Raw genomic sequence first — 12530 nt, forward strand, 5'->3', positions numbered from 1 at the left:
TTCAAGAACATTCTGGTAATGTCGGAGGCCTGGATTTGTTGCCTGCTTGTCCCCCCGTGCAGCAGCGGCCTGTTTTCCTCCCCCTGTTGTGTGTTTTTATTATTTTCCCTCTGGCTTAGATGTGTCAATCATTCTCTCCCTGCCATTGGTTGGAGAGTTTGCGTCAAAAAGTTGCCAGAGAGGCGCTTTCTCAGCAAATCTCCCTGAGAGCGGAACCGACCTCAGCTCCAACTCAGCCTCCACTGTTATTAAAAATAAAAATCGTTAGCGCAGCCCTCATCACATCTACTATGTATGTATCGCAGAGGGGCCCACGCGTGTTTCGAACTCGAGCTGCTTTCCTCATTATCTATTCTTTGAATTTTTTTTTCGTTTGTGTTTTTTTTAATGGACGGGTGAAGACTGCAAGGTTTCTAACTCAATACTCTTAATTTCTTTTAGGCTAGCTGGCTATTTGGAATTTTGAAGGATAATTTGTTTTTTTTTTTTCTAACCTCCTTTGCTGCTGTAAGGTAAGTGTCCGTCTGTCTTGTCTATATCCATATTCTTGTGTCCCTCTGCTAGCATAGTCCCAGTACCTCCGATAGACCGACCGATGCGTCTCTGAGAACGTGGAGTTCTTCTGAAGCATGATGTATTTTCTTTCCGTTATAAATTATTTGATTTGAAATAACGATCATTGCGAAGATTTTACTATCTGGAGATGAGGGCGGGAGTGGGAGGAAGGGAATAGCGCACTCCTGGGGCGGCCGCTTCCGCCAAACCGGGAAGCCTCGCGAGTCTAATGTGGGGTGCTCTGGAGGGGTTTTGTTTGTGGTTTCATGTCAACGCCCATTCTGGACTTCTCCCTACGATCTTGGCGTTTTGGCCCTCAGAGGTGGTTGGGGGTCCTTTGCGTTGATCCCAAGGACGTTTTCAGAGTCTGAAGCAAAAAAATGCAGATGTAGCACATGGATGGATAATACCAAAAATAAAATAATAATCTAGGCACCTCCTAGGGCCAGCGCGCCCGAAGCCCGGCTCGCTCTCGGGTCCGCGAGTGCGGGCGCCCGTCGCTCGAGCCCCTGCCTGTTGCCCCTAAAGAACGTGGGAGGAAGCGCTAGCGAATAACTGAGGAGGCGGGGAGTGTGGGTTTCTCTTCGGCTCTGGAGCTGGCCGCTTACCGCTCGCTATTTTCGGGCCCCTCCCCAGGGCCAAGAGCAGCTCACCAAGGTTCGCTCTCCGTTCTCGACCTCTTCCAAAGGCCTCCAGCTCTCCTTTTCTTTTTAACCAACACCCCCCACCCCCAAAAAAGGAAAACGTGGGAGTGCAATACCCTCATAACCACCACCCCCCCCGCCGGTTGCTGTGGTCCCAGACCCAGGTCCAGTACGAGCGTGCATAAAAGAGTCTTTCTGGAACGTGACTTTGCCGGGGATGGTTCCAGGCCCGCCCTCGCAGCCCTCGGCGCACACCTGGGGAGGGCAGAAGGGGCGGGCAGAGGCCCCCGCTCCTCCCGAGGCCGCAGCGGGGCCAGGGACAGGAATCCTTCCGTTGGGGAAGGTAGCCCCGTGTCTGCTCTTGGACACGGGTAGGAGCGGGCCTGTCAGCGCGCTCGCGAGCTCTCCTCCCAGGCTCCAGGACAACGAGGTGTCGTGGGCCGCGGCCTGGCGGGGGTCGGGGGTGCTACGTTAGGTCCAGCCTCAGCTCTCGGTCTGCCTAGGGAGAACCATCAGGTCTCTGCCAGCACCCGGCCTCGGCGACGTGTCCGCCGCAAACTCCAAATAAGTCTTCGTGTTGATGCGTTCAAGTGACTCTTGAAATTACAGTCTGATTTTAGGACACATTTTTTAAAACCCATGTCGCCCGTCAGAATTCCACAGAGTTGGCTTTATCCTCCTTTACAGACAGAAGTGAGAGAGGTTCAGGGACAGAAGGCCGAGGCGCATTGACCCCAGAGTGGTGGATTACTTGGGGAGAGACGAGGAAGTCACTCCCTGAAATTCTAATTCTCCCTTCCGTGCCAGAGCTTTGGGGTCGGGATTTCTCCCGCTCACCTCGGGACTTTTTCCAGTCACCAAAAGTTATTAGCACACGAGACGAGTTGCAAAGGAAACTCCTCCCCTCAAAGGAAGGTAGACACCCAGACCTCCTCACAGACCGTGCAGCGGGGCTTTCTCCTCACCATAATTAATAGTCAAGGCCAACCCTTTTGGCACGTATCTTCTTCCCTCCCTCGCGGGTGGCAGCGTTGTTTGATTCCCTGAGGCCAGAAACTTTCACTCGAGTTCGCCGGAGAGTGGCCCACGCCGGCTGTTTTCCGCGGCGCCTTCATATCTCCGTTTTCTTTCTCTCCTCTTCCTCTTGGCTGTCTGTCCTCCGAGCCGCAGGCCAGTCCCCAGTCCGTATAGTTTTGTTTCCTTTCCATCATGCAGAAAATTAATCAGCCAGGACGAGAAGCAGAGCCTAGCACGGTGGCCTGTAATTAAGGGACGTGTGCCCCTCGGATTATCTTGTTAGTTTATCAAGAAAACATTTATTATAATTAATTCTCGGACGAGGTAATTATTATTGAGCGAGGACACAGCAACTGGTAGATGGGCTCCTTGGAAGGAAAAGGGAGGGGGGTGGAGGGAAGGGGGAGGGAGCGACAGATTGCACGGATTGACCGTTGGATATAAGGCGGCGCGGGCTGCGGTGGGCAGTGGAGCCGATCTCGACCCGGGGCTTCAGGCCAGGGACGCCGGACCGAGTCACTCGCGCCCAGAGGTGCGGGCGCCGACGCTGCGGGGACTCGCCGCGCCACCGCCGCCCGCTCCTCCTAGGTAGGAGTTCTCCGGTGGCCATTTCATGACGAGTCATATTGAGGCTTATATTTGTGAAAAGGTATTTCTTCTACCCCTTCTGGGCTCTGTTTAGAGAAGAGGGGAGAAAGGCGTCCTTGCGGGGCTTTGAAAGTTAGATGAAAGGCTCCATGGCTGCTTTGGAGAGTGCATAACCAGGCTGGCTGTTGAGAGAACCTCCCAGTTTTGTTTTGGGGTTTCTCCATTTTTTTTAAAAAAAAGAATGATTCAGTAGTAAGGCAAAAACAGTCTGTCCTGAGAATTTTAGCCATTTTGCTATGGTGCAGGAGCAAAGGACTCCAAGAAGGATGTCTGTCCCACAGCTTTCTTTCTGTTACTGCTTTTTATGTTGGACTGTGCTACTTTAACGTATGAGATGTGCCAGGCATTCCAAATTGGGTGGAAGCTCTTGTAAGAACACTTCCATATCTCTCATGTGTACATTCGGTATGATTTATTTTTTCTGTAGTACATAACTTTTGGACATAGCAAGATTGTATTAAACAAGAAAGAACTACAGTTTAGAGGCTACTTAAACTAAATGACTGCTTTTTAAAGCAATATTATTTTCACAGCCTCCAAATAACTGTTTTGAAAAGAAAAGAGAATATAACATATCAAGTCTTGGTTGTAGAAGCAACTAAGTTAATTTAACTGATGAGATAATACAAACTTCTCCAAGAGGGCATTTATAAAATTACATTAAATTAGATCTGAGGGTGGAAAAGCATGATTTCTGTGCTATAAATTTAAATTGGGAAGAAGCTTGGTGACCGAGTGCCATGTGCGGAAGTTTGTGTCTTGATCTTTTAAGCAATGTAAATATGGAAACATAGAGTCCTTTAAACTCAGTAGAACCTCTGTAAAAGTAAGAGGGAACTTCTCATCTTATGTCCACCATTTTGAGGCAACATTTCTCATAGTGTCAAAGTTGCAAAGTAGAGATCCTTGCAGGGTGAAGTTCCATCTTTAGGAAAATAAAAGCCAGACTTGCAAACTGCCAGCTTATATTAACATCCATTTTGGATCCTTTGACTTGGCCGAGTAAGAAACTCTCAGCTGAAGAAAGTAAATAACTTTTCTGGGTTTCTTTTCCCTCCTTAAGCTCTTTTTAAAAATAGGACTGTAAGAAACTTGTAGGGCACTAAGAAATTCTATTCGTTTCACAAGTTTGGGTGTTTATGTATCTACTTTCTTCAAAACTAAAATGTGCAAAAGGCAGCTAGAGTTAACAGGAAACTGTTATAGCTGCTGAGGACCCAAATGTCCGAAAATTTGCCTCCCGCAGGATCTGCAGCCTCCACACATCAAAATCAACATGGAAGTGGCTTGCACTACAAATGCACACCCTTTCTACTTGCAAATGTGGGGGCCTGTCATTATCTGATTGGTGGGATTCTAACTTCAGAATTTATAGCACACCCCATGACAATCTTGAAGACTTTTTTCCCCAGTATGTTTAAGTATTTGATGGGCGTCAATTAAAAGTTAAATACTTGTTTGTTTAGCTTTAGTTCTTTAGACACATGTAATCAAGTTTCCCCAAAACCCTAATAAATCTGTTACCTCTAAATCTAGTTACCCCGACTACTAATTAGGTGAAAATGATTACTGGAAATACCTTCAAATGTGTAATAATAGTGGTTGAGCTGTTCTCTCAAGTTTGTCGATTAGCAAGTTGGTATTTTATATGTTAAATGCACTAACATTTAAAGTTCCAAGCAGCTGAAAGTGGTAAAAAGCTAAGATAATTAAAATCTGCCTTGGAAAAGCAACAGTCTGGGGAGAGGTAGATTTCTTGAATTGTTTCTTTGTTTCTCACCAATGGGCTTTGTTATCAGCATTATTTATTTAGCCAAAGAGTTCTTTGTCTCTGCAAATGGCCCCAATCAAGTTTTGTTTGAGACAATTAGCTAGTGCCAGCCAATGAGTCCTATGCAAATGTAGGGATAGGAATGCAATGTGTGCATTTGAAGGCGTGGGGTTTTGTTCTTTAGGGGAGGCAGATTGTAATTGCTTTCTTCTGGTACTTTTTTTTTTTAAGTTTAGGGTGGGGGTGGGGGAAGACAGGTTTATCTGGTCTCTCTCCATCCCCTCTAGTTCCAGAGCAGCTGGGGGAGGTCTGCTAGTTCTTTAAAAGCCTCTGCCTTGCATAGCCTGGGCTCTTTTTTAAGTTAGTGGTGGAACGTGGAAGAGCTGCTGCCTCCGAAGCAGTAAACCAGCCCCTCTGTTTGTTTGTTTGCTTTGACCATAGTTCCACCACTCCAAACCCACCCACCAAGGACCCTGAATCTGTTCTCCCCGGGTGAAACGAGATCTTCCGGCTGGGTGCCCCCGATTTGGGCGGACTTTGCGCCTCCAAACAACCTTAGCATGATGTCTTATCTTAAGCAACCGCCTTATGCAGTCAATGGGCTGAGTCTGACCACTTCGGGCATGGACTTGCTGCACCCCTCGGTGGGCTACCCGGGTAAGTGAGCCCCGCGGCACTCCTGCCCCGCCCTTCCCCGCCTGCCCCGTGGGGATATGACACCCTTTCCCCGGGAGCACCGCGGTTGGCGTTGGCGATATCGCTGCCCCCTCCCCAGCTCCAGGCGAGGTCCGCACTGGGTTTTCCATCCGAGAAGCAGCTCAGAGCCATGAAGCATTTACGGGCCGAGGAGAGGACAGGGACTGGGGGGAAGCGAGTAGGTGGATCCACAACGTTTACAGAAAATCATAGCGCTTTATTCCTAATTGGAGTAAACAGGGGACACACCTTGGAGTAGGGCTAGGGAGGTTACTGCCCTTGTCATTTGGGCGATAGGCCCCTTCTCATATCTCAAAACCAAATTCCGTACCCTCTTGGAGAAGCTGGCTTTCTCCTCATAAATTCACCCCGCCAAGCCTGGGGCTTCCCCTTTGACCCCCAAGCCCCAGAACTCTTTATAAAAATCCTTGTGGAAGGAGAAGTATGAAGGATGTCCCCATTTCAAAGATGGACGAACAAAGGCCCTTGGAGTCCTAAAAAACAGGATCTCGGGCAAAATCGGTATGTGTCCCATCAATAAGAGCTGCCGGTTCTCGCGGATCTTCTGACTTCACCGAATGAATTTTTTTTGTTTGCTTTGTGGTTTAGGGTTGGTTTTGGAGAGGCGTTTATTTGGGGTGTGGGGGGTGAGTTCATTTGTTTCGTTAAGCTTTCCAAGGGACACTGACTGGAGCGATCTCCTTGGTCAGGTGGGGGGCGGGGCGTATCCCCTGTAAGGGCACCAAGTGTCCAGGGTAGGAGCTGAGGCCAGAGCGGGGTGGGAAGAGCATTTGTTAGGCTCTGGTTTGAAGGGCCGGGGGGACCAGAGGAGTGCTGTGGAGTGGGGGTGGGGGGAATCAGAGCATCCTCAGAGACCCCTATGACTGAGAAACTGCTCCCCCACCCTAAAGGGCCCTGGGCTTCTTGTCCTGCAGCCACTCCCCGGAAACAGCGGCGGGAGAGAACGACTTTCACACGGGCGCAACTAGACGTGCTGGAAGCGCTGTTTGCCAAGACCCGGTACCCAGACATCTTCATGCGGGAGGAGGTGGCCCTGAAAATCAACTTGCCCGAGTCTAGGGTGCAGGTAGGATGAACGTTGGCAGAACCATCCTTCCTGACCTCCACGCAGCGCAGTATTGTTGGGGATTGAGGCGAGTCCCAGGTCTTCGAGAGGACCAAAGGAAAGTTTCAAACAAAAGCTCCATCGAGGCCAGTAAACTTTTCTCCTTGAGTGCCTGATTCCTGCTCGGACCCCTTTTTGTCCACCCCCCACTGCCCCCGGCACTACCACCCAATCCTGTAAGGACAACACAGGTTAGGTAACACTGGCAATCTAGCTGTAGTGATGAAGCACAGCCCTAGTGCCCTTGGGTCCCTTGCAGAGGTTCAGCCTTGGTAGATTGCAAGGATAGTCAGGTCATATTTTAGGACTTTACTTCTGCTATGTGGAAATCCTCATGCATTGCCATCTGTTTTGGGGGGGTGGGGCTGTTAAAGGTGCTTAGCTGCTGGATAGTCCCAATATTTTTTACAGATGAAGAAACAAAGTAAATGACTTGCTCTAGGTCATGTGTCAGTTTGGTGGGAAAGCCAGGCTGTAGAAAGAAATTATACAATAAAAGTGTTTTCTTTAACTTCCTAAGGATTGAACAAAAAATGCAAGCTCTGAGTTATTTAGCAGATAAAATACCAATCTAATGTCCCTGGTGACACCCCCCCCACCACCAAGAAGAAAAACAAACAAAAAAACTCCCCTTAGTTCCTTTTGACTTGACCTTAAGCTGGGGAGGGAAAGTAAACCCCAGTGTGGAACACAAGCCCCATATAGAGTTCTCTGGAAAGAATGTTTAGCACCTAAACCACATACACACTTGTGACTTCCCTTCAGCTAGGACACATTAGCATGAATTGCAAGCCAGGAAACAGGCTTCTTCAAAGTAGGATGGAAGAAATTTTAGCATTTCTGAGGCTTAAACTAAGGTCTTCACTGAAAGAAAATAAATGGCTCTGAGTGGCTAGTAGTGTTGCACTCAGCCTTAGCAGCACCATTTTTACCACAGTCAGAAAATACCTGTAGTTTTTCTCAGAATATGCAGGTAGCATCTCTGATACACTTCCTCACATACCAAACACATTTCCTTTACTGCAGAACATGAACAGGTCCAATAAAGAGAATTTTCAAAGTTGCAGGCAGATGCTTAAGTTGACAAGCCAGTGACCATAGTACAGGAAACTCAATCTGTGTGCTGAACGGTACTACCCTGAAGGCGCATACTCCAAGTCTCAGGCTTGAGACTAGCAGATAAGTCTGTCCTTGAGCTCAAAGCAGAGTACAAACAAGTCACTCCACTCACCGTAAAGCAGCTTTCAGCAAATCATGGCTTTAAGACCACCTTCCTCAACAGGATCACTTCTCCTTGGAGCTTTGTGAGTCTGTCTAGAAGAGATAAAAAGTAGAGATGAAACCACCCTCCATTATGAGCAGATGCTCCCTGCAAGATGGACTATAAACTGCTTGAATTTAGGCTGTTCTTGGCATGTAACAATTTTCCCTCACTTTTGTTTGCCTGCAAAAGACCTAGTAGCTATGTTGTATTGCATTGTGAGAGTGTTACAGCATACAGCTGGGTCTACCTGTATGTATGTGTATCAGGTGAAATGAGAGATGGGAAAGTAAGATGGAGAATCCTTAGCCTTATCAAATTCTTATGATTTGGGGGATTATCTTAAATTTTATTGTCTTGGGTAAAGGGTCAAGGGCTTTCAGGCAGAGCCCCCCACCCCCACCCCAACTTTCTTACAATTCCAAGATCATATATGAGAGCACCACACAATAGGTTTTCAGTGACAGGAGAGATTGCTTTTAGCTTATCTGTCCATGTAAGATGGGTTTGTAGTCTGGGAGCCACTCTTGTCTTCAGGAAGCCACTGAAGCCATGTTAACGAAGTCTCTCCCTTTGAAGGTTTGGTTCAAGAACCGAAGGGCGAAGTGCCGCCAGCAGCAACAGCAGGGCGGAGGGCAGAACAAGGCACGACCTGCCAAGAAGAAGGCATCCCCTGCTCGGGACGTGAGTTCCGAGAGCGCAGCGAGCGGCCAGTTCACTCCCCCCTCTAGCACCTCAGTCCCGGCCATTTCCAGCAGCAGTGCTCCGGTTTCTATCTGGAGCCCAGCTTCTATCTCCCCACTGTCAGATCCCTTGTCCACCTCCTCCTCCTGCATGCAGAGGTCCTACCCCATGACCTACACTCAGGCTTCAGGTTATAGTCAAGGATATGCTGGCTCAACTTCCTACTTTGGGGGCATGGACTGTGGATCTTATTTGACCCCTATGCATCACCAGCTTCCTGGACCAGGGGCCACACTCAGTCCCATGGGTACCAATGCAGTCACCAGCCATCTCAATCAGTCCCCAGCCTCTCTTTCCACCCAGGGATATGGAGCTTCAAGCTTGGGTTTTAACTCAACCACTGATTGCTTGGATTATAAGGACCAAACTGCCTCCTGGAAGCTTAACTTCAATGCTGACTGCTTGGATTATAAAGATCAGACATCCTCATGGAAATTCCAGGTTTTGTGAAGACCTGTAGAACCTCTTTTTGTGGGTGATTTTTAAATATTCTGGGCTGGACATTCCAGTTTTAGCCAGGCATTGGTTAAAAGAGTTAGATGGGATGATGCTCAGACTCATCTTCTGATCAATGTTCTGGGAGGCATAGAAGGAAAAATGAAGGGCCTTAGAGGGGCCTACCAACCAGCAACTTGAAGTGGACAAACCAATCTACTTAAGATCTTGTAATAGTTTTAGATCATTGGTTTTCCTGATTTGAAAAGTGATCAAAAGCATTCTAGCCATGTGCAACCAAACACCACCAAAAATAAAACTAAATTGTGAGGGAAAGGAGGGAAGGACATAGCCTCATTAAGCAGAGGTGATTCAGTGTTTTAGCCAATCCTTGGTTGAATCTTAGGAATGGACAGTATCTCAAGCTCACTCACGTTTCATGACCAACTGGTAGTTGGCACTGAAAAACTTTTCAGGGCTGTGTGAATTGTGCGACTGATTGTCCTAGATGCACTACTTTATTTAAAAAATAATGTTCATAAGGAGTCAATATGTAGTTTGAGACAATCAGTGTGTGTCTTATATAAATGGTACATCTGTGGTTTTTAATCTGTGCTAGACTTCAAAACTGTGATCTGTTATTGTATGCAACCTTGAACTCCACCTCTGCAGGGGTTCTTCTGTGATTAAATAGGTTATAATTATAAGCAAAATTCAGAGCAACTGAGTACTTATCTTAAAAGATTACCTTTGGCTGGAGGTGAGCTGCACTGAAACTTTACAACAAAATGTCTCTGGACAAGGAGAGTGACAGAAGAGAAACAAAAGGACACTAATTCATCTGTGATTTACTGTTAGTAAGCCTAGCAGTAAAGAGACATTGGTCAATTGCTCTGACCCTGATGAATTTATAAACTAAGGTCATTGTTGTTTATGCTTGCAGATGTTAACTGGAAAAGTTATATATGCATAAACCTTTTGTTCCTGGATTTGGCAGATACGTATAATTATATTAAAATGGTTCTAGCACAACACTGGGTCCATTTTACTTTTATGCCCCCATTTATGAGTGAGAAATCCACATTCAGCCTTTCCTTCCCAATTGTTTTTTCTTACATCACAGAGGAAATTAGCAAACTTCCCTTAAAAATAGTTTTTGGTCTAATCTATGGATGAACTAGATATGGGTAACTATTATATAAACCTTTTGTGACTCATCAAAATTGCTCTGAAATTATTAGGATCTTGCTGTCCTTGCTTTTCCCTCCCTGCCATATACCCTAACAATTTCTTAGGCATTTTATTTGGTATATTTTAACATAGATCAATTTTTTTTTAAGGGAGAAGGGAGGAACTGTAGTACCTCAGAAAATGAGAATGTCAAGAATTTTTTGTTTCCATTCTCTTTTTTGGTTAAGGGGATATTTTTTTTAACTTCCAAAAAAATCTGAGGTAAACATGAGAGGGAATGTAATCAGAATCTGAAAGCAATTCAGGCAGAAATGATTTCTGAACAAAAGAGTTTCAGAAAAGTTTTAAAACCTATAATTTCAACAGTTGAACATAAGGTACTCTGGTCAGTTTTTTTTTCTTTTCTTTTTTTGAGGGCTGAGTAAAAAAAAAAAAAACATAGGTCCCTTCTCAGTTGTACCTGCATTTTGTAAACCAATTACCAAAAATGACAAATGGGCCAATGATCGTGGTGCTCCTTGGGTGAAAGCAATATTTAATTTTAAACTCCTTATGCTCTTAGATTTGACCATAATTAAGGGACTTTTGATTGTAATTTTTAAAATGAACATTAGCAGTTGCAACCATTTTGTTTTCTGGCTAATTTTTCTGTCTGTGGCTCCGCATGCTGTCTTGAGCCCTACAGTCTTGCCTGATAAATTGTTTTTGTTTTACTGCTAAACGGAATGCCGTAGTTTACCACCCACCAACTGAGGCAAAACTTGATGGCAAGATTTTCCAGTACTTACTGATAATATTCATCCTGCCATAGTTTACACGGAAGAGAAGTTGGGGCCTGAGGAACAATCTTTGCTTTATAGTTTTACAGATGCTGGCTCTTACTCTCTCAGCTTATTGCATGCAACAGCAAAGTATATCCAAAATAACTTAACAAACTACCTTCAGTTTTTAGGATACCCTGCCAAAGGTCAGGAAAGATCACCTCTTTAAAAACAAAAACGACAAACATGGAACTACTCAGTAAAGAATTCAGGTTTCTCTTCCAATACTTTAAAAAGCAGGGGAGCCAGAAAAACGCGTTGAGTACCATCTGAAACGAATTTTTCCATCACCCTTGCACAACTTCGTTTAACAAAATCTTTTTCAATTGACAGTGAGTAGAAATGAATTCCCCGACTTCAGGCAACGGAGGGAAGGAAGGGTGGGAGGCGAGGAGCAAGCGCCAGTTTAAAGACGTCCAGAGAGTTCTGATCGCTCCTAGTCAAAACTGGGTTTAATAAAGTTAAAGCCCAATTATGATGATATTTGGTACTGAAATAACGCCACACTCCACTTCAACTGCACACTGGCAATTAACAATGACTTGAAATGGCAATATATCTTCGTTTTGTCGGGCGGAGGTGTGGGTGGGGTTTGCTTTACAAAGATCTGTTGCCCCAATCCTTTATCTTTCCCACAAATTTCTTGGACCTTTGTATTTCACCTTGGGAGTGCTTCTTCCTTTCATAGATAAGAGGAGAAATTCAATCAAGTCAATTAAGTTCCGGCTTTCGAAACCTCGGAGTTTTAGATAATGGTCGGTTTCCTCAAGTCCTCTCCCACTCGGTTCCCTCTCATCGCGCCCTTCCTGCGGCCGACCCCACCCTCGGCCCCGCGCAGCCTCTGCGGAGCGCGGAGGAGCCCGGGAGGCCCTGGGTGGGCCTGCGAGACCCGGCGCCGGGGTGTGGGTGGGCGGCCCCGGAGCGCGGCTCGTGCTCCCCGCGGAGTCCTCGGGATCTTCGGCAGCGATGTTTTCTGTTTTTTCACTGCCCCATCGTTGTTAGCCAGATGGGGTGCCCACATCTCCGCCCGGAGCCCAGGCCGGGGCAGAGGCCCAGGTCGGCCCCCCGGGCTGATGCCGCCGCCCTCCGGGCCACTCGCAGCCCTGCGGGCCAGTCCGGCGACGCTGTCCATCGGGTTCTCCTCCCCACTGGCTTGGCTCCGGCTCTGGTCGGAACCCGGGACCTCTGCCGAGCCGCATCCCGCCTCAGTCGTTCCGGGCCACGGGCCCCGCCGGGAGAGGAGCGCGGCCTCCTCGGGCCTTGAAATCAGGCTTCCGGGTCAGCCGCGGGTTTAGGCGCCCGTCGCCAGGTGGACGTCACCTCCCGGCCGAGTTCGGGGGCCAGGCCGGGTCTGGGTGTGTGTGGGGGGTGGTCCGGCCGGGAGGTGAGCGTCTTGCGCCCGAGCAAACGGAAGTCGGGACTCAAGGACAGAGCCGCGAACTGGGCTCACCCGGCCCGGGAGTCGAAATCGGGCCTGGCAGGGCCGGCAGCCTCTTGCTTGCATTGTCTCCAGGGAGGAAGCGCTGCAAATGTCTGGGTCTCCCACCAGCCGCCAGGGCGAGGCCGCCACCGCCACAGCGGGGGCTCCCTCTGCATCTGCGTCCTCCCGGGTCCGGGGCAG

At 47.6% G+C, this 12530-nt stretch overlaps 1 protein-coding gene across 1 annotated transcript; it reads left to right on the plus strand.

Annotated features, from left to right (window-relative positions):
• Positions 1-203: 203 nt before the first annotated feature.
• OTX2 (orthodenticle homeobox 2) lies at positions 204-9929 on the plus strand. Its single transcript, XM_036918692.1, has 5 exons — positions 204-292; positions 442-512; positions 5077-5292; positions 6267-6418; positions 8298-9929. The coding sequence occupies exons 3-5, from the start codon at positions 5196-5198 to the stop codon at positions 8910-8912; spliced, it is 864 nt and encodes a 287-aa protein (XP_036774587.1). The 5' UTR covers positions 204-292; positions 442-512; positions 5077-5195; the 3' UTR covers positions 8913-9929.
• Positions 9930-12530: the final 2601 nt, after the last annotated feature.

The sequence above is a fragment of the Manis pentadactyla genome, chromosome 11, assembly GCF_030020395.1.
Source record: "Manis pentadactyla isolate mManPen7 chromosome 11, mManPen7.hap1, whole genome shotgun sequence".
Lineage (NCBI taxonomy): Eukaryota > Metazoa > Chordata > Mammalia > Pholidota > Manidae > Manis > Manis pentadactyla.